The sequence below is a fragment of the Aptenodytes forsteri genome, unplaced genomic scaffold (assembly GCF_000699145.1).
Source record: "Aptenodytes forsteri isolate BGI_AS27 unplaced genomic scaffold, ASM69914v1 Scaffold154, whole genome shotgun sequence".
Classification (NCBI taxonomy): Eukaryota; Metazoa; Chordata; class Aves; order Sphenisciformes; family Spheniscidae; genus Aptenodytes; species Aptenodytes forsteri.
In genome coordinates this window covers 413,539-439,616 of record NW_008794083.1, presented here as the reverse complement: position 1 = coordinate 439,616, position 26,078 = coordinate 413,539, and the positions used below count along the sequence as shown (strand labels likewise).

The following is a 26,078-nucleotide window of genomic DNA, read 5'->3' as shown; positions in this document are numbered from 1 at the left end:
TTTTTTTTTTTTTTTTTTTTTTTTTTTTTTTTTTGTCAATACATGAGTTGCATAATTATGTTTTGTTAAGTACTTGTGCAAACAAAGATCAAGCTTTAAGACTTATTTGCTATATTGTTTCAGCTGATTCACATAAAGCTTTTTTGGCACTATTTCAGGATAAAACAGGAATGGAATTTCATACTAGAGTGCCGGAAGAAAGGCATTCCTCAATCAAAATACCTCAAGAATGGCTTTGTAGACACTGATGAGAAGATCTTGGACACTTATGGAAAGACTCAACTCCAGAAGAGGCATGCTTTGTCACATGAAACAAATAAGAAAAGAAACAAGTTTATTTTTCAGCTTTCTGGAGAGCAGTGGACGGTAAATATAATGGAAAATATGTTTCTATTGTTAAAGAGTTTGGGTAGCTTAGCGCTGTAACTTTTAATCCCCCAAAACTTTTTTTTTTTGCCAATGCATATGAAATTGATGCTTTTTCACAGTGTTAGAAGTGACAAAAGCATTTCCTATCTTACCCTGAACTAGTGGTTTGGTTTTCAGATATGCTTATTTTAAATTTTCTACTATAACATGTAATTTAGACCTCTCAAAAATTTTGGTATAAGCAATCATATTGCAATAAGGTATCTTTCTCAAAAATTCCCCAATGGATGGAAAGAGATGAAAATAATATACAGCTTTGTTGGCTTGTTGATGTCTTCTACTACTCAGAGATCTGTCTTCTTGCTCTAATGGTGTGATAACATTTTTCTCAAGCTCTGTTCAAATCAAAACTAATATTAGCATCAATCCACAATGGTCTTGCTGAAAAAAACACTTTTTACTTGCAGTTGTGTTTGATGTGAAATAGCAGTTTGGAAGTAAGCTCTGAATTAATGCTGTTTTGAAATTCAGCAAAGGGTGGATTAGAGTTGGTGTGAAGTTTTCTAGAGTTGCTAAAGTTTTGACTGAAATGTATTTTGAATATACACTACTTTATTAATGAGAAAGTGAAATTAGAATTTTGACTTTTGTGTAGTTTATAATTTTGAAATATATTTTTGAGATTTTCATTACAAAAAATGTAAGTTAAAAAGTAAATTGATAAAGTAGATAAATTTTACTAAAACAAATTTTTTGATTGTTCTGAAATTTAATTTTGTCCCAGATTTGATCTTGAATATAAAGGCACTTTCTTTTTCAACTTTTGTTTTTTTCTAGCTTTAGTTCTTTTCTGAATAAACATTAAATAGATTAAATTTCTGGAAAATAGAAAACACTGGTTCCCATCCAGCTTTAGTAAGGAGACTATTTCTTCAACTGGTGCCAATCATTCATGTGGTAGGATTGGTTGCTGGAGAGCTATCACATCTCATCTTTCAAGAACCTTGGATATAGAAAATTATTTTAAAGCTGTGTAGTTTTATACTGCACACTTTCCTGTGTTGTAAACTTTGTAGATACGCTAGGAGAAAAAAAAGAGATATTACAGCTTCTTAGACACTGATATAGTAGCAAGTGCAAATATTTTCAGTGCATCAGGGAGCAGAGAGCTGCATAACTAAACTTTTCTGTTGCTTATTCTCTTTTGCCAAACCATTAATGTTTTCCTTTAACACCATAAACAAGGCTTCACATTAGGAGGCAAAATCAAACGTACACAATTTGCTCTGTTTTCCAGATCATTTTATTTCAATTTGACATGCTGAAAGACCACATTTAAGAGATATCCGTGTACTGTTATGTACATTATGTCACCTTGAGCAGTACACTCCTAACCACCATGCACTTTCATTCTGTCTCCATATCATATGCTCACTGTGGCCATATCACCCAAACACTGTGCCTCATTGTCCAGCTCTAGCCTGGTTAAAGTGGAGTTCCTGTTTCAACAAGATACTGTGACATAGTTCAGGTGTCTACAGACAAAGATAAAATCAAAGCTGCTTTATTTAGAGAAGACCAATGCTCCTTCAAAATCAAAGAAAATTGCCAGTCTCTAACAGGTAAAAATTATTTTAAAAATGTAAAAATCCACTTGACAAAGTTCTGAAAGAAGTCTATTTCCCCTTATTGCAGAAATTTTGTAAAAAATATTTCGGTTATAAAAATCATATCACTTATTTTGCTTTTTTTAATCTCAACTGCTGCTTCTAAACCAAAGACAGAATCAGACATGACACTCTTTTCCCCTATTACTCTCTCACAAATAAGTGCACTTAGGCAAAATGAATTTGCAGACTATACAGCTATAGCTGCACAGGCTGACAATTTGCATGTGAAAAGATCTGTGGACATGTGACAGTTTTCTCAGAGAAGCCTGTATGTTACGTAGCTGGGAGCTGTGGTATCAACTGCGGTTTAGTTTTTGTAATGTGTTTTGCACACAAATACATCCATGAGTTGAAAGTTTGGAGGATTAAGCACTCAGACACTAGGAGAAGTCAGAGCTGGGATTGTCTGTGCAGTTTTACAGGCACATAACCAGCTTGGTTTGCTGTTGGCTGGCCACTTACCATTGGCAGCAGCAAACAGCACAGCCCTGTGAAGTGTCCATTTGGGAACTAGCTGCTGAATCCTCTATCTCACTTGCTTTTAGCTGGTAAGTGTTTCTATTATGTTTCCCCTTTCCTCTCATCAATGAAGCAGTAATATAGAAGCAGTAATATATCCTCTAGACAGTTGATAGCTAAATCTGAGTAGGTTGCTGGTATGACTTACAGATTTAATTTTGAGAATTGGTCTTGCTTCTGGGCTGTACCAGTTCTCTTTCTGGACACTGTGAAGTTAAGTCTCACAGAGGAGTAATCCCCAGCATAGGGATTTGTCAAGATCAAAGCAAGTAGCTTTACCACATCCTTCCTATAGGTCTCAGTGTAAGGGCTCTCACTGAAATCTTCATCAGCAAATGAGCTGAGTCCACCAATGAACTAATGGTGTTATTTGCAGTATTGCAGTCAGTTAGAATGGTAGCTTGTGTTGGGCACTAATCAGTGTCCAGGCTGTCTAGATGATAAAAAATGTAGACATGTTACAAAGATGCTATTGCCTCATGCTCCATATCCATGCAGTGAATCTGGCTCACTGATTCTGCATTATTGAGTATGAGGTTAAAAATGGGTTTTGTAAAACACTCCATCATGTACTGGTAGCTTGGACAATTATTTTGAAAATTACCTGGATAGTGCTCTTTTGAAAATCATCTCAGATCTCCTTCTGAGAGCCTTTGTAAGGGAGAGAATCAGAGCAGACCACACATTATGAATTCCTAATAGGAATTCCCTCCTTCAGGACCTCTGTGTCACTTTTTTTCCCACCTCTCAAATGTCATTGAAAGATAATGTATTTTCATTAGGTGGAGACCCACTGTTCCTTGTACTTGTAATTATTTTAACATATCTGAGGAAAGATAAAGCTCATACAATGAATATTAGGTTACAGAGTAGGCACAGAGTACTAGCTAAAGAGAGTGGGGATTGATTTTACAGTATATGAATTCTGAGGAATTGTATTCTGTTTATGCAGATCCATAATTCCTTGTGGATCATTAATTCTTAGTTATTGTTCACTTTTAGGCTAATTTTTTGAGACATGCAGTTTAAGCCTCTAGACATCTCAAGTCACAATGGTTTTCTAAAAGTGCGGTCACACTAAATGGAAATCTCTGAATGATGGCACTGTAAGTAGGATTAGTATCAAGCCTTTATGATTGAAGAACATATACTCACTGATTCCTTCTGAACCTGAAAGTCCTCCACAGGTACTGGTTTGGCCATGCCTGTCCAGGGTGGTTAGCTTCTGGCTGTGGACAGTGGTTGATAACTGCAGTGATTACATAGTTTTACCCTGTCAGAGCTCCATCTGGAAGAGGCTGTGGGACAACATCATTAAGGTTCAGTGGTCCTTGCCTCCTCTTTTACAAACCAACCATTTATGACTCAAGTGTCTACATCCCTGTGTGGTGCATTTCTTCCAGCTGGGAAAAATAATGAGTTAATATTTGTATTTAGGAAAGAAAAGGTCTTATAATAACAAATGGACTAGTTTCATAATCTGATGTGAATGAAATCAGACAGGCTTTTCTCTTCTCTTTATAAAAAATGGAGAGAACCCAGTTGTATTGCCCCAGCAGCAAGTCTCCTAAATCCTCCTGTGTTTGCAAAACCCTTGAGACTTGACAGCATGAGAACGGTGTACTGTGTCACGAGTAATTTGAGGTTCCCAAGGTATGTTTCAGAAAACCTTTTTATTTATCTGAGAGTTTTCAAGGCAAAACCACCATGAAAAGGAGCTGTATAAAGACTTTGGACTCTTGAATTGTGTGTTTGAATCAGTTGCTTAGTAGAGAATGATGGAGAGTGGATGAAACAATTGAGATCCTTTGTACATGTAAACATGTATCTACTGAATTAAATTAGTTCTTCAGAGAAATAGCACGGCTATTAGAGCAGAATGAAAACGGTGGCAAAATAATGCCATGAATATTCATATGAATTTTTCAATGAATTCACTTTAACTCTGTTTTTCCCCTCTGAGTGTTTACTTTCTGCTCCTAACTAATGAATGTTTATTCTCTAGTGGATCAGTGAATTTTAAATGATTTTCAGAAAATATTCAGGAAAAAAATTTTTGAATCTGTGATATCAATATTGGCAAAGGAAAGGTGATGATGTTCAGAGCAGGACTGTTCTTGGCTGTGCTGCTTTACCTAAGCAGAAGATCTGGATGCATACCTACTTTAAACAACTTTAATGTCAAATGTGCACAACAAGTAAATGAATGAGTGATGGTAAAATTCTTTACTCGTAAATCATGACCTTCTTGCATATCATTTCTTCACGGAAAAAGGCAGCAAATTAATTACTACATTTGTATTTATTCTCCCAGTTTTATCATCTAACATACTGTGTATTTTCATAGAGAACAGAGAATTTCCATTTGTTATTCCCAACTGTTAGTGACAGTGAGGTATTTATTTGCCACAAAGGGTCAAGTAGAATTGCACCATTGAATGGACAGAGAAAATATCTCTTGTGCTTATTTAACTTCCAGAGATTTTTTTTTTCCCCAAAAAAGTATAAAATTCCTGACCCAGTCAGGTAATACAGGTGGCCCTGAGACATATTAGTTTTGGAACTAGCTCCAAACTATTTCAAAGGTGAGGAAGATTTGGATCCAAGGTTTTGGTTTGGTCCATGACACATAAAACTACAGAGCTGGAAAAGAAACAGAATTGAAACTTCTCAGAGCTTTGATCACAGTTTTAGTTCAGGCTCATATTTAGCAGGTAAATTGTCTCCTAATTAGAAATAGTATGATCAGCAATGGTTGTAGGTTTGCTATTTATTTCCTTTTAATACTTTTTTTCCCCCTCCCAAAAATCAAAGGAGTTTGACGTATTGTTTTGCTGTTAAAGGCAAAAGACTGGCTATCCTCCAAGTGTCAGTCTTCATGGAGCAATTTATCAGCAGGCTGCCAGCTTTAGCGTGGCAGCAGAAGATTACAAAAGAACACAAGGGAATCGGAGAGTAAAGCAAACGTAAAGCTTGTACAAATTTCAGTCCCCATCCCTATCTAGTTTGTAAATGAAGTAAAATATCACATCAATTTATGTTTCAGCAACACAAATGTATTGTAAAATGGAGAATGCTAAAAAAACACATTATAGCAAAGCATTTGTAAACTTACATTTGCAAATTCTAAATATGATTGTAAGATATAAAGAAATAATCTCAAGAAAGAAAAGTAAGTCAGGGCAATTGGTAGAAGAATAGAACCTCATTCCATTCTTTTGAAGTCATGTCTGAATTTATTTCAGTTGCTGCACAAGAATATCTTGGTGCTTTAAACTACCCTTAATACAGAAGTAAAGATTTAAAAAAAAATATCATATTAAAGAATTTAAAAAAATATTTTGGCTTAATTTTTTAAAAATTATGAAGGTGTTTGATCTTAATCTGAGAAAGTGCTTTGTGTGCTGCACTGTTTTCAATGTATGAAGAAGTTGTTTGTGGTATACCCCCTTCAGTCTGGGAGAACAGCAAGGCTGTTGGCTTCACAGGGGCAAGCATTCCCCTTTCCTCCCTGCTGTATCTGTCAGTGAGGAGCTGGAGCTGGTCTGTTGTGACAAGGTGCAAAATTAATAAAGAAGTAAAGATTTTAAAAAAAATATCATATTAAAGAATTTAAAAAAATATTTTGGCTTAATTTTTTAAAAATTATGAAGGTGTTTGATCTTAATCTGAGAAAGTGCTTTGTGTGCTGCACTGTTTTCAATGTATGAAGAAGTTGTTTGTGGTATACCCCCTTCAGTCTGGGAGAACAGCAAGGCTGTTGGCTTCACAGGGGCAAGCATTCCCCTTTGCTCCCTGCTGTATCTGTCAGTGAGGAGCTGGAGCTGGTCTGTTGTGACAAGGTGCAAAAAACCAGTAGGTCAGTAGAAAGACAAAGGCAGACCTGAACTGTGAAGAAATAGAGTGGCAAATGGTATCTGTTACCCAGCCATCTTTTTCCCTCCAGTATGACTATTCTGCATCTGCTTTCTCTGTGAATCAGGGTTCTTCCCGACAGTGGCGTCTATGACACTCCAACTAAATGCTATCCTCTATGTATGTGCTGCATTTTCAATTCTGTACAGGTGGGAAAGACAATACTAATTGAATTTGCAGTTGGTATTTATTCTTTTATTTTGTTGCAGAAAAATGTGCAGCACCAAAGGTGGAGTGGAAACCCACTCCAGAAAGTTGGAGAGATTTCTCATTACCAGCCCTGAGGTATTTCAGGCATTTTATTTTTTAACTGCCATAAACTGACAAATATAGAAGATGGATCACAATGCAGTATACACCTAGTGGGAAAATGAAGCAAGAAATGGAACGATCCATATCAAATATGGAAGGGCAGGTAGCAAGGCAGAACTACATATATAGGCTAAGTGTCTGCTTGTGTAAATTTGAAAAGAACTGAAATTAGAGGCAGCAACAACCAAACAAAGAACAGCTTGTGATCAACAGTCCAGTATATCTCTAATAACAACTGGATGTTTTAATTTAGCTAAGAGTTAAGTAGCACTATTTCTACTTCAGAATTTCAGAATTAATAAAAAAAACAATTAAAATGCATTACTTTTTTTAATGTCTTGGGGATCTATGAAATCTAGAAGGAAAAAAAAAGAAGTGGGCAATGTTCTCTGTATAAAAACAGTAATTCCTACTCTGTCGTATTCTTCATGCACAGAAAACAAATTTGGAAGTTATAAAGGAATTAAAGGCTGAAACACTTACATCTCTTTTTATAGAGCAAAGTTAGTGATAGCACCTCATCCAGATTATTTATTCCAGATGTTACCAATGCACAGTGATATGAAACCCAGGACAGACTGGTAAATTATGTGCTGCTTTAGAAAGTGGAGTTTAAATGATCTGACCTTTAACTTCATGAATTGATTTTTGTCTGTTTCAAGTTCAAGGAATTTGATGACATAATTCAAACAGAGATGTGTACATCTGAGCTGAATACCAAGCAACTAAAGCAATTTTGTAGGAATTAAAGGCTTTAAAACTTTTTAGTTTCAGTAACTGTTATACATTTGAGATTTTGGACAAACAGAATAGTCTGAAAATTACTCAGAAGCAAATTTATTTGCTGTGTATTTGGGACAATATTAGAATTCTTAAAGAAAAAGATTCTGCACAACTAAAGCAAGAATTACTTGCAGTTGTGGACTGATTTTAAAATTGAGTATTTTTATTCTTCCTAAAGGAATTTAGTAAAATTTTTCAAACATTGCTGAAATAACTTAGGAAGTTACTTCAAGTCACTTACTTGAAAAAATACTTTCAAAAGGTGATATGTGTGTATCTTATCTGAAATGTTTCTGTTCCTTGGACTGTGTTCCATCTTGGCAAAAAAATTCTGAAACATTGGCAGGTATTAATTTTTTTTTTTTTTTGTGGCAAACCCTATTTAGATATTCTCCATACACCCACTCTTCTGTTCTGTGTTGCATTTTACTATATCTTGATGTGTGAATTAAAGCACTGAAATGTGTTTTTAAAAAATCCTCCAGCTGGAAAAAGGAGATAATATGGGAGACACCAAACAGGTTGAATGCTTCAGATGGGTTTCAGTTTTAGAGCAAAATGATTGCATTAGCAGTTAAAAAATAAATACGTGGTGACAGACAGCTGCAACAGTCTTCACAAGCAAACAGCTCCTATGAGGGTTTGGCAAACTGCTGTTCTACATCAAGATAATTGAGGCAAAGTGTTGAGGTTTGGCTGTGGAATTTTCCCCTCCCTGTATTTAGAAACATGGTAGAACAAAATTCTAACTTGATGCTTTCTATTTACCTGTTCTTATTTCATTTACAGGAATTCCCAGATTCTCTGAAAGAACAGATCTATCTGAAAGAATGGCATGTGTACAATACTTTGATACAAACCATTCCAGCCTACATTGCATTATTTCAAGATCTGAGAGTACTGGAGTTATCAAAAAATCAAATCAACCATCTCCCATTGGAAATTGGTAAGTTGGTTCAAGATATTCAGCTATTTATACTTATGCCATTTAACTGTATTGCAGGGAAATGAGTATTCATGCATATTCTTATTAATTTACTGATAATTGTCTTCTCGCTTGTCTCCAGGGAACAGTCCCCTCTAAATTTTTACAGCGCTCTGGCTGTAATTATACTTGCTGAATTGTATGCAATACCATGTGTGTAGTATGGCTCAAACATGGGAAAAAACTGGCACATTTTTGTTATCTGACTATAAGGCAGTTTTTGCTCGTATTCAAGTAGGTGGAGAGTTCTTCCTGAGAACAAGTGGTGCTTTATGTTCCTTACAGGTTAAGAAAAATAGAAGCATTACAGAATTGTAAACCTCAAACAAGATGAATTGAAACATAAGATTGTGGTAAAAAGGAATAAAAAATATAATGTTGCATAAAATCCATCTTTTGAATTTTATAATGAGTTCAGTAATGATCCACATTTAATAAAGTGGTACATCCAACATGTCATCAGGGTTTTCAGAGAAACAAATTCTTAAGATTTACATACTTTGGCCTTTGTTATTTTAAGCTACATAATAACAAGAATTTTAGTGTTTGGCTCTCCTGTGTTTTCTGATCTTACAATATAAAAAGCTTGTTTGAAAGACTGTAATGTTTTGAGAGGGATTTACTGCTCTTACAAGGAAGAGTGTTGCTGTAACTGGTGGTATCTTCGAGAGCTGAAGAAGCTGGGTCCACTATGAGGCCCCCGAGGTCGAGTCCATGCACCCAGGTGTACTAATACCTCAGCCTTTGTTTTTAAATGTAGTAGTCCTAAGCTTTCCCTATGACTGGTATTCCTTATGTACAATTAAAAAAAAAAAAGAAATGAAGACTAAAACCTCCACCTCCATAATTAACTAAGAAAAGCAGGAAGAGAGAGAGCATCCTGAAACACAGAAATCAGTGCTAGACTTTTCTAGACTTTTCTACTCTTTTTCGACTGTATTAGTAGAGTAACACTAATACTTTTGATTTATTTACTAATGTTATATTTTACACAGAAAATTTTCCACTGACATCGAGATATATTTTATAGTTTCAACCTGGCAGCTAAATACACTAACAAATCATAAACAAGGCACAAGCAGGAGATAATGACATAAAATAAACACTAACTGTTTTGTCAGCAGTTTTACTGTGGAACTCAGATGGGTCAGTGAGTTTAATGGACAAACACCTTCTACCAGGTGGTGTGAAAGAAAGGGAAAAGGACATAGTTCCCTTCCAGAGGCTACCCTAAACCATTAAACATGAGGTTTTAAGGTTTTAAGGGGTCGCTGCTTAACAATCGAGGCAGGTAAAGGCTAAGAAAGATTTTTTCTTTCTTCTTGTAATATTGTGCATCGTTAATGAAAATGATCCACAAGAACAAGTGATTATGAATGCTAATAAAGTCTGTTTCCAGAATAAAGGCACAAAACCAGACCATTCTAGCTTAACCAATTCTCTGTAGAGGGTAATGTAGAAGCCATATCAGACCTTTCTTGGGAAACAAGGAAGAAAGTTTCAAATGCTTCTAGTGGAAATCACTGTTCTTTCAATTGCTTTCTTTACATGATGTTATTTGTGCTCATCAGTAGCTTTCATGTTATGCCCATTTATCAACTTTCCCTCCAGTATACTCATCCCTCTAGCTTATACCCAAGGTGTTGCTTTCTTCTTTTCAATGTTTTTGTTGCTCCTTTTTAATGTAAATGTTTGACTGGAAGGGCCAGTGAATATTAGAAAACTGTTTGTTGTAGGTCCTGCCTCAGACACAATGTTACAGCACTCACCATCCTCCTCTTAACAGTGAGGAAAAGAAATCTTTTTTTCAAGATTGATTAAATGAGAGCGGGCATGACTGTACTAAACACTCATCTGGAGAAACCTGGATTTGAACCTTTCTTTTTGAGACACTGCATGACTGAATTAACAAATTTGGTTAGCCATAGATGCTATTTATACAGTAATTCTACATCACAGCAGTAATTCTAGCCTATCCAAAGACACAGATTCACTGATGTAGTTTAAAAAGAAATAATACAAAAAAGCTACTTCAGGACTGCGCAACTAAACTGTTCAGCACTTTTTTGCCAAACCTACCTAATGATTTTCAGTCTTAGTGAATGTCCTGTGTTGATAGACCAGCTATTAGTAATGCAATGGAGCTGCCCTTGTTGTTATGGCATAAATTCCAGAGAAGTTTTTATCTCAATTTGTATAATGCTCTCTTTGTTGACCTGTAAGGTGGTATGCTTGCAAATGGCTATGCTTTTATTTCATGTACTATATATGCATACAGACATAAACACTAATATGTATTGGAAATGTTCATTATTTTAATAAGACATTATTATGAAAGGTCTTAGATATTTCAAAGTTTTTGGATGCTGCTTCAAAATGAAACCTTTCATGCTTTCATCTAGCTGCTAAATTATCACAGGGAAATAATCGATGTGGGTTTGGTTTGGGAGCTCTATCTAAGCAAGGAGTGAGGGCTGGGTGCTAAATCAGAAGGTAAGGTCTCTGGAAAGGTTAAGTGCTAAGGTATTCATCATTTTGTGTTCTGTTTACAAACCAGCAGCAAGTAGGTAAATATCACAGCTAAAACATACTTGAGAGTAATGACAGATGGTTGAAGCTGGCAGTGACACGCATGCTGTTGAGTCTTTAATCTTCAGACAGATATGAAACCAAGTTTCAACCAACAAATCATCCAGCAGAAGCTAAACTGGTGAGCCATGTTCAGACTACTTTTGATTCTTGCAAAAGGGCTTTAAAGGTGTGAGAGAACAGGAGATGATAAGAATATTTTCAGTGAAAAAAAGCATCGCTGCGGTAGCAGTGTCTAGACTAAAACATCTGCAGGAACTGAAGTTCGTGTTCGTGTTTTACTTGATTTAGAAGGGAATGCTCTACTCTGAATCAGAGAGAAGAAAGACTTGAATCCATTCTCAGATATTTCAAATCACACTCTTAGCTATAATCACCTATGCACTTGAACAGATCAAATTTGGATATGAAGACAGATGAGAATACTTTTGATTTGATTCTTTTTGTAGAATAGCAAATATTTTCATGGGAAGCAAGCAAACAAAAATAGAGAAAACTGCAAAATGGAGTTGTCTGTCTCAAAGTTGTCAGGTCTGGTTTTCCTAGGAATAACAGAAAAAATCATGAGCAGGGGTGTAGCCAGGGGATTTTCTTTGGCGATGGCTTCTGGGTGAGTTTGCAGTTCTGGCTCTGACTGCATGGCTTCAGTGCAGTTGCTGTATATCAGTTAGTGCTAGCGCATTAGTAATTGCTATAACTGAAAATATCCAATAGAATATATTCCCATATTCACATAGGAAGTAGTGAACTGCATTTTCATGTGATCCCAAAGCTTTTGTGCTGGGATGGGATAGTGAGGCTATATCAGGATTTTTTGTCCCATGAATTATTCATGAAACATCTCAAAGAGCTTTTAATAAAATCTTTGTACCTCATTATGTTCTGTCACATTTTTGATATGCCAAATATCTAAGAGGAAAAATAACTGTGCTTTTGAGACATATTTTAATAAGAAATCACAGGGATTTTTTTTGTCTCTTCCCTACCTCACAGTATAAAATGTCATTTGTGCATACCATTAATCCAATTTCCTAGAACTCAGAGGGGAAAACTATAAGTAATATGGTTTTAAATGACTTCTAGATACCTAAAATAGCTTTTTCTATTAATAAGACTCCCAGTGTGCTGATGTGTGAGTTTCCAAGAAAATACATATTCTCAGTTTAAATGCAGTCTGGTTCTGAGGAATTGCAGACTCAACTCTTGCCCTTGCCATTTATTCAGTATTTAATATTATCTGTCCAACAGCTCAATCTGGTATACAACTGAGGAAAATTTTGTTTATATTCCCCATTTGAAGGGGCAGTATTAAAGACCTCTGTTGCACGTTGACTGTTTTTAGGAGGGTGTTTGTTGCTTTAAGACTAGCTGCTCAAATGATGGCTTGCTCATACTGGTACAGCTGGTAAGCTCCTCAAAATTTAACCCTTGGTTAGTGCATCACAAAAGTACAAAATTGTACTTTTTATTGGACAATCTAGAGAGGAAACAATCTTTTTTATTGATCTGCTTAAGCTATCAAAAATGGGAATATTGCACTAAAATCTAATACAAACATACTGCTTTAACAAATTTCAACATCATTGGATCTTGCAAAGGCTAGTACTTTATTAAGCTGAATTTCTTGAAAGGATTTTAAATAGTGCCATTGGGTACTGAGCTTAGACTATAAACACTGCTGTGGAAACTACTCATTACATAAATTATTTTTGCCCAAAGATTCCTATCTATTGACTTTGTCACATTGCTTTATGTGACTACATTATATATAACAATGTTAGAACACACTCCTTCTGCACACAGCAGATTAGTATTAGCAAACTCTGTGGTTTATTTCTCAGTCTTCACTTGGGTCACAGTGGGAATGTTGGAGGCTGTGCACACCATTCTGTATATGATGCCAAAGTTTTACCCAAGGAGAAGCTTTTTCAGTTTCCAAGGTGGTCAAAATGTATTGTTCTACCCTTCCCAAACAGTTTACTCCATGTTTATTTGTGATACTCAGAAAGTGTTTTCCAGTCTGGAGACTGAGCTTATACTCCATTTTGCCCTTGGGACATACACCCTTTTCTGGGGATCCCCAGGGAGATCAGAGTCCATGTTTCAGCTTACCTGCTCACATGAAAAAATGGAAGTCACATACTCTTCTATAGAATTTCTGGTCTACCAAAATATCTTCAGTTCAGCTCATTGCATTTTGTTTTCATTAATTTCCTTCAGCCCTTTCAGTAAACTCTCACACGACATTTTTTCCCCTGAAGGTATCTCTGTCTACCATTCAGCCCACAAGAACTTCTTCATGTTTTTCTACCTCTATTTTGCTACAGGAAAACCTTCTTCCCCCCTCCCCCGCCTTGTACTAATACTCTTCTGACCACAGACTGAGATCCCAGCTTTATCTTTTTTATTTTTTGTTTGTAGTAGTCACTTGCAATTTCTCTCAGCATGTTTACATTTTTTCAATTGAACATATGAAGGTTGGAGAAAGAATGAAATTCTACTAGCCCAGGATCAATGTGTTACTATGCTACAGCTTTTATAAGCCCTAGTGGCAAAAAAAGGTTTAGCATTTTTGTTATGCAGAAGTAGTTCAGGAAGTCTTCATCCCTCCTTGGATGCTTTGAGCAGAAGTAAAAAAAAATAAAAATTGATGTTTTAACTGTTACCTGTAAACTTGAACATCAATATCTCCTTTCAGATAAATCAAAGGCAATGTCACTGATTCAGCAGAGAAGACTGGAAATAGAAGAGTATTTGTCTTCGCCCATAGGAAGCTGCTATCAGATCATTGCAGATCAATGCAAAAATTTGTTTTGCATTTTACTCCAGTTTATACAAGTGGATCTGCATTTGCATTGAATGAGATCCTTAGATAATAAAGGCTCTCTGTAACCATCTGTATTTTGTCTCTGACACCTTGTTAGGAGCACTAATGTAGGCTTATCTAAACGGTGAAGTTGCATTACAATTATTACTATGCTGCATTGCCCATCAGAAGTTATAGAGTTTACTTACTGGTTTAATTTTTTTAAATAATGAATTAAAAAATTAAACTGGGAATAAAAGCTATCTTAGGCAACAACTATGGCATTGCAGCTCCCACTTAAAATATTCTTAATTGTGAAACTGCCAGGGAAGCCATGGATTTTATCACTGCTTTTACTGCCTCTCCTTGGAAAACACAGAGATGTCAGCTGTTTAACTCCCTAATTTGCATATTTTATAGAACTGAAAATTCAGTGCCATTAAGCATAGTTAACAACAGTGTTGTAGCATCAACAATTTTATTATTACAACTTTTAATTGAGAAGTTGTGCTTGAGTATTATTTGAATGTATAGGTGGCAGGTGTGGAGGTCAAATCCTGCTGTAAATTTGTGCAGCTGTGAAGGGGGTGTCACCTCCTCTGTCCCCTCCTAAGGCTGCCTCAATGGCTGTACTGCATGCTCATTAAGCCTGGTTGTGGCTGGGCACCATACCTGAGAGTGTGAAGAACTTCTGCACTAAGAAGGTATAAATAAGCCCCTAAATACAGATTACAGGGTAGTGAAAGTTGTTCATACTGCCTTACCACCCCCTCACACTCCCCCAGTCCCTGAGCTGTTATTGCAATAAACTCCAAATGTGGGTGAGAATGGCTGGAATCTTACTGACAATGCCTATGGCATTTAAAGGTTATTTAGGGATTCATTGTGCCCCAATTTTGCACTCCTTCAGCCAAGATACCTGGATTTGAGAATCTTGAATTGTCATGAATGGTGTCTTATAGTTGCATATTTGTGCTCTTTCTCTGACAAAAATAGCCTAGCAGCCTTGTTTAACAGGTCTAGGGGAAAAGGAGAGTGACAGTCTTACCCCTTTTGTTTGAGAAAGGCAAAGATCTGTCTGTAACCTGGATTACCATTCAGGCAACTCACATAACCTAATTCTATCCCTGTGTAGATTGTTGCTCGTAAGAATTTTAAATGTTTTTTTTAGAGGAAGGAGTAATTAGAGACGTGGAGCTGAATGGAAACTGGGTTGAAATTAAAAATTTATAAAAGAAAAGCAAGTTGTGCCCAACTCATTTGGTTTCTGTCTTTCTTTTGAGAAGATGATTGAGCTTCAAGTAGTAGATCTTGTCTATCTGCTACCCCATAAAGTGTTTGATACAGTGAACTATGCAAAATGAATATCTGAATCTAAGAAAATGGACTTTGATGCAAGAATTGTAAAAATGAGCAAAGGACTTGCTAAAGCAGAGGCAACAAGGCACTCATTTGGAAAGAGAAGCTATCGGCCAGGAGGAAGATCACTTGTGGAGTTTCTCAAGGATCAGTCTTGAGCTTATTTCTTAATTATTTTGAGGAACTGGGCTACTGAAATTTTCTGATGACACAGTTTGGGTGTTATTGTTACTGCACAAACAGGATGAAATATGAAAAGCTGGATGAGCAGGTGGGGTTCCAAAAAAGTAGAGAGATTAAATTCATGGTTGCAGAGTTCAAAAATAAATTCTGATATGTCTGCAACCTATGAAAACATCAGAGAAGTAAACAAGAGATTAAATTCATGGTTGCAGAGTTCAAGGTCATGTACTCAGGAGCTAATAATTTGTACAGCAAGTCATGAGCTCATTAAATGCAAATAATTGAAGAAATGAAATTCCTAATCTAACGTCACAGAAGGACAATCCAGTATGATACATACATAAAGTTGTGGTCACCCAGATTAAAGAAAAGTTATTTCAGATGGGAACAGATGCAGAAGAAATCTATTAGACCATTTGAGGAGGGGATTTTTTATTTTGTGAGAGGAGATTAGAAGAATTGGTTTATTCAGGCTAGTAAAATAAATTCTGATATGTCTGCTACCTATGAAAACATCAGAGAAGTAAACGCCAGGGAAGGAAAAGAGCTATTTAAAGATAAAATTGGCAAAGAATTAGTGGTCATAAAACTTCTATGAATAAATTCAGACTGGCAATCTGAAGACCATTCCAAATCATGAAAAGGATGAAACTCTGTAACTTTGTTTTTCCATAAAAGCAGTGGATGTAAAAAACCAAACTACTTTTAAGACAGAATGTGATAAAGAGTTGTTGAATGTGTTGCTGAGAGAGGTGGTGGATGCCCCATCCCTGGAAACATTCAAAGTCAGGTTGGACGGGGCTCTGAGCAACCTGATCTAGTTGAAGATGTCCCTGGTCATTGCAGGGTGGTTGGACTAGATGACCTTTAAAGGTCCCTTCCAACCCAAACTATTCTATGATTCTATGAAATAAAAAGATGGGATTATGTGAATTGGTGGTGTAAGGGTTTTATCCAGGAGGTCCTGGCGAGTCCTATGTATGTCTTACGGTCCTAGAGGGACGGTTAATGCTTGACTACTGCTCAGGAGTCATGTGGCATAACTTAATCCACTGGAGAGCCCAGAGGTGAAAAAACAGCCGTTACACAGATTTGGAAGAGATTGCTCCCTGCAGGCAGATCTCGGTGAACTGTATCCTGCTCATCTATGTTGTCCTGAGTTTGTTATCAGAATTAAATTCAGTTGTAAGACTCATAACTTTTTCCAGTAATTTTCATAATCTTAGCTACAGCAATTGCTGGCAATTGACTGTAGATTCTGTAGTGTGCTTCTGTCAGATTAGAGAGAGATTATATATAACAAAAAAAAATGTGATGCATCTTCTACTTATTTGTTTTCTCATACCTGCAAGCTGGGACAAACCATATTGTGAATGTTGACATACATGTTAGAAACTGTGAAAGGAGAAAAAATCTTGAAAAGCCATGGTTACAGAAGGCAGGAAAGTCAGAAAGGGAAGCTGTGCTTGTCTCCATCACCCTGCCCAGAAAGGCTGTTAAGTTTTTGTGATGTTTTTTTTGTAAGCAATTCTGCTCCATGTCTCCTAGTTATGCACCAGAGATGCATCATCTGAGCAGAGTTAGACAAGAGGGTGAATAGAATGTTGGTGACACTAGATGCCTTGTCTACATTAGTTCTCCAGCTACTAATGGAACTGAGAGGTAGAAATTTCAGTGGCTGAAAAGTTAGCAAATACATCTGTTGTGGGTTAACACTCATAGGCAGCTAAGCCACACACAGCTTGCTCAGCCTCCTGCAGCTGCTTGCTCAGTCTCCCACAGCAGGATGGGGAGAGAACTGGAAGGGCAAAAGTGAGAAAACTCCTGTGTCAGGATGAAGACAGTTTAGTAAGTGAAGAAAAACAAATAAGCAAACAAACAAAGAAGTGATGCAAAAGCAATCACTCAGCACGAGTTGACCAATGCCCAGCCAGTCCCTGAGCAATAGCCACCTTGGAAAACTGCCCCCCCCTTCCTCCCCCACCCCCAGCTTTTACTGCTGAACATCATGTTAAATGTTATAGTATATTCCTTTGGTCAATTCGGGTCCCATGCCTCAGTCCTGTCCCCTCCCAGCCTCTTGCCCACCCCTAGCTGACTCACTGGGACAGCACAGTGAGAAATAAGAGAAGGCCTTCATCCTGTGTAAGCACTGCTCAGCAATAGCAAAAACATTGTTGTGTTATCACCACTGTTTGGTCACAAATCCAAAACAGAGCACCGTACGGGCTGCTATGAAGAAAATTTACTCAATTCCAGACAGACCCAGTACCATATCCCATTGCTGAAAGAAAATACAAAACATTTCAGTGCTAATGAGTAAGTAGTTCCCTTTTCATTACAATGGGATTTGTTATCCATCACTGAGGGATTAATTGGATGAGGAATTGATTTGCGATTCTCTGATTCTCTATTTTATTTTAAAGGCATTTCTGCTTCAATGACTATTTTGTTGCAATGAGGTGGTAAGTTGATGTTTATGCCACTTAGCATGTGATGTAATACCTTCATTTATCTACATCATGATACTAAACACGGTGGGGCTTCATCATGGGTAGGCTAAACTTTTATTACTTTTATGTGCTTAAAAATCAGGAAATAAAGCAGTTCACACATTTACACCATTAGCTTGCTTCTATTAGTCTCTTGCACCAGCCCCAATGACCCTTGTGGGACAGTAATGTACTGCCAAAAGAATGCCTGTTGTAGTCTTACAGAAAATTTTGCTTCTGCTATTTTAACTAAAACAGCACTTCACAGAGAATAGGAAAGACAAGGTTACCTTCCTAAAAGGACAGCTGAATTTTGAAATACCACCTCAGTTTCTATTTCTGGCAGAGCTAAAACTGGGAGGAAGCTGAGTGGAAGCTTCTATATTTTTCTCTATTGCAACCTGTAGAGATTAATATAATGGAGTTCTTACCATATAGGGTTTGTCTGTCACCTATGAGAAAGATTTGGGTGCTCCAGCCATCATTTGAAGACAATGTTGTGTCCAAGGGAGACTCTTGGGTTTATGTAAAATGCTGTGTGATTTGGTGTGATTGGAGAAGAGAAGGCTCTGTGGACACCTTATTGCAGCCTTTCAATATACAAAGCAGGCTTATAAGAAAGATGGAGAAAGACTTTTTACCAGGGCATGTAGTGACAGGACAAGAGGTAATGGTTTTAAACTAAGAGAGTAGATTTAGAGATTGGACATAAGGAAGAATTTTTTTACGATGAGTGTGGTGAGACACTGGAACAGGTTTCCCAGAGAAGTTGTGGATGCCTCATCATGGGAAGTGTTCAATGTCAGGTTGGATGGGGCTTTGAAGTAGATGATCTTTGAAGGTCCCTTCCAACTGAAACCATTTTGTGATTCTGTGATTCTATGATCGTCCATTCCATCGTCCAACAGAATACCTGTCCATAGAATGTTCTCATTTTGTTATGTATATATTTAAGGATCCCTTTGCTAACACATCAGCTATTTGATACATTCAAATTCCTTACTTTGACTATGTCACAGTACAATTTGCATTTTTCCAGTATAATACATTTTGCATTTTAATAATGTTTCTAAGCCTGTTTTTACTGAAGATTATGTAATGCTATAAATCAAAGGAACAGAAAGTACAATGTGACTAAATGTAGCCTACAATGTTATAAGGGACTTAAAATTAAGCCAACAAGGATGATAAATTGCAATAAAAAAAAAAATGAAACAAATGCACGTCCATTATCTTTTATAATCAAAAGTATGCAATGCTGGATACTGAAGGCAGAATTCTTGATGTAGTAAGTTTAGTAGGAGCAATTGTTCCCAATGAACAGGTTCTATAAAAAATACTAAGATGCTTTTCAGTTAGCAGGCAAGTTTTCTAAAGTGGCCAAACCAAAAGTCAACTTCTCGAGTTTCAACTGAGGTCAATAGCTATCTCATCCCTGGTAGGATCAAGATCTTTGCAAGTCTTTGCTGCCTCCTTTCAAACTCTCGCCAAAACCATTGCTGATTAAGGGAAGTCCATATGGGTGCAATACAGCACTATTGCCCCCCCCCAATGTTAGTGACCTCTGCAGAAAATATTTATTAATCTCTTACTCATCATGACATTAAGGAGTTTTTTCTTTGCTAAACTGAGTATGTCTTTTATTTTTACTTTCTCCCTTCATATTTTTTTTTTAATGCACTGATTTTAATTATCTTTCCCTCACAGGCTGCTTAAAAAACCTCAAAGTGCTCAATGTGAGTTTCAATAATTTGAAGTCAGTCCCTCCAGAATTGGGTGATTGTGAGAGTCTGGAAAAACTGGATTTGTCTGGAAATATGGAAATAACAGAACTCCCATTTGAAGTAAGAAAACAAACTATGTTTCTTCCATATTTTTTTATTTGGCTTATAAGGTATTTTATCAGAGTCTTAAAATCTTTTCTTAACAGATTAAATCACATTCCTCACAGTTTTTAGCAATAATATTTTAGTAGTAATATCACTAAAAATGCCTTAGCAGCAGTTAAAGGCGACCAAGCTTCTTTGTTTTAGTTTTCAAGTGACTAAATTTTGCTTGTATTTATTCTGATATATGAAGGAGGACATGATCCCAAAGGGGATTTGGCCAGTGGTGATGAAGAGAAGGCTGCAAATAGCTTTAATTTTTCTGTGAAAGTGAAGTGCATCTTGACAGTCAAATTCACATACTAACCTTCATTTGTTCCCAGTGTCTCTTTTCCTTTAAAAAGAGTATGGAGAGTTCTATAAACAACACTGCATGTTGCTATGAGCATAAATGTCTGTCTAAAAGGGATATTATGTGTGAGGCATGGTGTGAATATATAATAAAGACTGAGAAAAGGACTCCCAGGCACTCACCAACATTGTTTCTTGTGTTGGATGCATAACTGCTCTCTGCTGCAGCTGCTCTGAGACTTATTGTTCACGGAGAAATAAAACCGTTGGCTGGTACCTAACCACAGTTTCAGATGTCATCTGTATTTCTCAGGTTCTTAATATCCTGATTCCTGGTGGATGAGTAGGGTGAGGTTTAGGGAGAAGTGTCAGGCTTTTCTTTACTGATTCCTACTTTTTATCTAAACATTTGTTACTGGTGATTTACAGGCAATGTTGGAGTAGATTAAACTTATGTGAGATCTGGTTTGGCCATGCTTATGTTCTGTTCTGAGGAAATGCAAACAGTAATTAACTTTCCCTTCTGACTTTTCACTGTAAGGTAGTTTATCTGAAAAGAATTGTTAAAAAATGATGTGAAGGAAACAGAAACAAAAGGTGATCATTAACTTCACGTCATAAGCAGACACTGCATAGAAATGCTAGCAACAACACAAACAGTGCAGGTCTCCTTTCTCCTTCCTCTCCTCCTCTTTCAGATAGCAAAGATAGGGGACAAACCAGATAAAACTTAACTGGTAAAAAGGAACCATAATGGAATAAAAACCCCATATGTCCTGAACAGGCAAAGGAATTAAATACAAGCATCTAGAAAAAATGAGTATATTCAAACCAGTGGACTAGAATGGTGAATTTAACCTCAATCATTGGTACGTTAAAATCAATAAATATTTTCCCAGTTGCTTCTAAAGGCCTTGTAGCGCAAAGGCTTACCCATGTCTATGCATTATGGGTAGCCTTTGCATGTAACCCTAACTGTGCATGTAAGTCTTTCCAGGGCTGAGTCCTAAGAGACCAGTGTTTCTCCTGGAAATCTCAAAAATGCTGTTCCCTTCTGGCAGTCTCCTATTCAATGGGATTGAAAGCCACTAAAACTGAATGTAGGCTACTGGGTAATGGTTCACTTACAAACTATGGAAAAAAATTGGAGCTGTGCGAGTTGCTTTATGTAACAGCAAAAGCTGGAAGCAACATCATGTCAGCACGGTCTGAAAGGTCAAGAAGAAAAATATTGGCATTGTCTATTGTGTTTCCTTGTTTCTCTGGAGGCTGGCACTTAATTTATACTTGCAGTGACCTGGGAGGTAGGCTACATAAACTCTTCTGATTTAGTTTATAAAATTAGTTTCCCAGAATCAACATTTCAAGGGCAGCTTTGGAAGCCGAACATACAATTAAAGGAACAGTTTTGTCAAATGATTTAAAATGCTGCAAACTGTTTGGTCTTTGGTGTACTCAATATGGCTGATGTTATTCAGAGCGATTGCATCTGTATCCTTGCTGAAGTAATAGGTGTCTGATGTTTGATTCTCAGATGGGCAAAAGATGGTAGTCACTGGCAGGTAACTATTTAATGAATTAGAATATTGAATTAGTCTGAACAGTCTAAAAAGGGAAAACAGAAAGATACTGTGAAGTGTTGTGGTGGGCTAAGCTTGGCTAATAGCCAAAGGCCCATCCAGCTGCTCACTCCCTCCCCCTCCTCAGCATGACATCGGGAGAAAATAGGATAAGAAAGCTCATGGGTTGAGATAAAAGACAGGGAGATTGTTTACCATTTATTATTGTGGGCAAAACAGACTGTGCTTGGGGAAGAATAATATAATATTTGTCAATATATATTTGAGTAGTGAGAAACAAAAACATTAAACCAATACCTTTCCTCCCCCTTATCCCAAGGTCAACTTCACTCCTTCACTCCAGATTCCTCTCCCAGCCCTGAGTGGTGCAGGGAGGCAGGGGGAGTTATAGCCAGTACACAGTGGTTTCTAGCTGCTTCTCCTTCCTCCTCACACTTTCCTCTGCTCCAGCGTGGAGTCTCCATGGGCTGCACTTTCTTCAGGAATACCCATCTGCAGCAGTGTGGGTCTTCCATGAGCTGTGGTGTGGAGATCTGCTCCACCATGGAGCAATGCCTCCTCCTCCTGCTCGGACCCTGGTGTTCCCTCTGTTCTTTCTCACTCTTTTTATTCTCTCCCCCTTTCTCAGGCATTTTTCTCCCTTTCTTAAATAAGTTTTTAGAGTGGGACCACACACTTGGGTGAGGGGCTTGGCTGTGTCCTGTGGTGGGTCCATTGGAACTGGAACTTCCATGGCTGGAACTGGCCATGTCCAGCATGGGGCAGCCCCTGGTTTCTTTCCACAGAGGCCACCCTGTAGCCCCCACTCTGCCAGAACCTGGCATGGACACCCAATACAAGTATTTATGACCCCAAATTAGGCAGATATGTCAATTATTACCTAAAACAACTGTTGCTAACAGTGAAATGCTCATAAGGGTTGGTCATCATTGTCTCCTGTGTTGTGAGTACTGGCAACTGGAGAGTGTAAATGAGCAAGTACGTGCAAGCTCTGTTTTGGTAGGTGAATGTGTTCCCTTTACAACATTAGCAAAAAACCCGAAAACTTGGCAACCAATACACAAAATAAGGTAGAGAGTTGCTAAAAATGTTTCCTGTTTATCATCTTTCAGGAAGTTCAATTTTTATTTGACTTTCAAATCCTTAAGAATTTCTTCTGGGAAGGTTAAAGAAATGTATGAGAGCAGCAACAGTATTCTCCAGTGTAAAATTTACTTGAAAGAAATAAAGGCAAACTTCAGCCCAGCAGAAATGATCAAAGTCTAATTTTACCTTGGTTTTGTACATAGAATAATGGCCAGACAGACACTGATAACATATACAAAAATGGATTCAAAGAGATTGATAATATGCCTGTAATTCAGTCAAGAATTTTTGACAGACCCATAAAGGTTTATGAGATCATCAGAACTCTGAGACTGAATTACATCGTCGGTCACCATTTTCCCTGTTCCCTTTCTATCAATTTTCTTTATGACAGGTGCAAAAAATAGAGAAGTCTTGAAGCTTTTAGTTTATTTGGTTATTTAGTTGTTTGCTTTCTTAGGACAATGGTTCAGTTTTTTTGTTTTTTGTTTTTTTTTAAATAGACACGAATTATTACATGATGAGCTAATTTAGGGGGAGAAATTTCAATGAGATAGATCATATAACACATGACTGTAGTTGCTACCCAGAAGTGGTAGAGGGTGAATGCAGGTTATTACATAAAACCCTACAGTGTCACCAAATACCCATTTTGAATTGAAGTGAATTTGTGAAGGCAGCTACCATATACGTGTATAAATTTTTGCTGGCATATCAGTTGTTTCTGTGCCTGAACTTGTCAGTCAGCCACATAAGAAATTCACAGACTGTTATGATGTCTGTTAAGTCTGTTAATTTATTTTGTAAACAGGGAAACTTCAGGAAAGACAAAATGCTAAGCACCTTTATCTTGTACTACTTTTCAGTTAAACTACAGTTGTTAAGCAGGTTTCCAGCATGTATACTGACTATACTTCTTGCCTTTTTAAACTAACAATTTCATTTTTCAATGCAGCTGTTTTAAGTTGAGGTATGCTATGGTTCAGGTACTCTAGCACAACTGAAATCTTGTGGATCTTCATTCTCTGTTAATAGATTCAATATCTGGCAGCGATACATCCACCTTTTTCAGTGTGTGTGGAAAAACCCCCACCCCAAACCCTAGCATTCTGCTTGGCCTAATGCAACCTGTTCCATGAAGTGGCTGTATCAGCCTACATGCTGAACACGCATGTACAGTACCTGGACTTTTGTCAGTATTTCTATTTGGGTGTGCTTTGGAGCCATGCCTTGAGTGACATGCCTCGTGCCATAGCATCAGGAGGCAAGCACACTGCTCACTTGTCTGTTCATTTCTTGTAGAAAGCTCTTTCCCTGTTTTCAAAGGCCACTTCCAGCACTCTGTAAGTCATCTCACTGAATCTTAAAATGAGGTAATCTGATGCTCCATTAAAAAAAGTTGAGGGTGTGTGCTCTCACCTTTTACTTTCTCAAGGCTTAGGATTTCATACCATTCCATACTATGCTTAAGGAAGAGCAAGCTGATTCAATGTCTACTTTTCAGTTTATTTTTCTCTCTTCTACTGTTGGATGCCTAACATTTTTAGATTTTAAAAAGTTCCATTTGACTTCAATATTAGATTAGTATTAGTTGCAAAGTAAGTCCTTTGGCAGAAAAGGTTTATGGATCTGCAGTTGAATTCAAATCTGTTTTGGCCACATTTGCAAATTAAGAATGCCTTTCTCTGGACATGAGTGAAACTATACATTGAAATTGAATGTAAATGTTAGGAAAGGCAACCTACGTGGCATTACATTTATGCAGCCAGTTTGTAACAGATACTTCTAGACCTCAGTAACCAGGCGTAGCAGGGGAAGGTGCACTATGAAGTTTAAGGCACAATCTTCCCTGAGATGATACATAGCTGATAAGACTCCTCTGTGGAGGTGAATTTGTTCCTCTAGCTAAGATGTCCAGGAGAGGCACGCCCTGTATCCAGTCCCTCTCCTAGCACAGTGGGATTATGCTGGGTTCCATACTCTGTAGCTGCAGAAAGAAGGTGAGGGATGGATGGATTTGTTTCTAAATCTCTTGTACCTTCTGTGTGTGAATTTAAGAATTAGTATGAAGCTGGTATTTGTATTTTAACTGTTGGATAGAGTTCCCTTTGCTATTTTCATGCACATTATGCAACTAATTTGTTTTTCTAGGACTAAAAATGGTATTATAAATAACGTGTTTTCTGATATAGGTTTGTAGAAAACTGTTCTGACTTTATTTTAAGGTGTGCTTCCTTCGGAAAGTATTGCTTTCTACAGTTATTTACTGAATCACCCAATTAATGTTTCCTGTGCATGACAGAATACCTGCTTTGTGCTGATATTTCAAAGAGACAGCTTTGCTGTGTTGAAGGGCCAGTTCTTCTTCCATACTATAAAATTCTGCTAATAATGCTACATCAGCCAAGAGTATCTATAGATGTGACCTGAAGGAACTTTAATGAGAAGAGAGGGAAGATAAAGAAATTCTCATTTCCTCCATCTGTACCATCTGGTGTGGCAAATGCTGTCAGTCACAGGACAGGCAAGTCACTCTACAATACCAGCAGCAAGACAGAAATACTTACAGTTAGATGTTCTGATATTGAAAATAAATTAAAAAGAGTCTTTGCAAAGTTATTCTGCTTTGAACAGTGTTCAATACCACATCTGAGCAGTCCCAGCAAGCAATCTGAAATGTTTCCTGTACCCTTTGTGAGGTCTGGGTAGTGCAAAGTGAAAGAATGAGACAGGCACAGTTACAGCGTATGAATACTTTGTCAAAGAAAGAGCATATGTATGTATGCTTGCATTTCCACGTCAATCCTGCATAAACTGATCTTTGAAGTTCAGAGAAATGGCAAGGTTATGCTTTCTGGCTGTTTTAGCACACCGTGTTGTCAACAGATCAAATACAATCTTGTTTTGTATTTCTGATGCATAGAAGGTTTCAGCTAAGTCTGGATATAAGCATGTACAGACTTGGAAAGCTTTCAAAATCATAGAATCATAGAATAGTTTGGGTTGGAAGGGACCTCTAAAGGTCATCTAGTCCAACCACCCTGCAATGAGCAAAGACATCTTCAACTCGATCAGGTTGCTCAGAGCCCTGTCCAACCTGACCTCGAATGTTTCCAGGGATGGGGCATCCACCACCTCTCTGGGCAACCTGTCCCAGTCTTTCACCACCCCCAGCGTAAAAAATTTCTTCCTTATATCTAGTCTAAACCTACCCCCTTTTAGTTTAAAGCCATTCCCCCTTGTCCTGTCACAA

General features: G+C 37.3%; 1 protein-coding gene across 12 annotated transcripts in view; it reads left to right on the top strand.

Annotated features, from left to right (window-relative positions):
- The window catches only part of LRRC2 (leucine rich repeat containing 2), a 70,791-nt gene that overhangs the window by 20,956 nt on the left and 23,757 nt on the right, over nucleotides 1-26,078 (top strand). For all 12 annotated transcript variants that reach the window (XM_019470386.1, XM_009272951.2, XM_009272936.2 and 9 more), the window contains 3 exons: nucleotides 159-366; nucleotides 8,358-8,514; nucleotides 19,690-19,826. In XM_019470386.1, coding sequence (XP_019325931.1) covers nucleotides 159-366; nucleotides 8,358-8,514; nucleotides 19,690-19,826 — 502 coding nt within the window. The remainder of the gene's footprint in view (nucleotides 1-158; nucleotides 367-8,357; nucleotides 8,515-19,689; nucleotides 19,827-26,078) is intronic.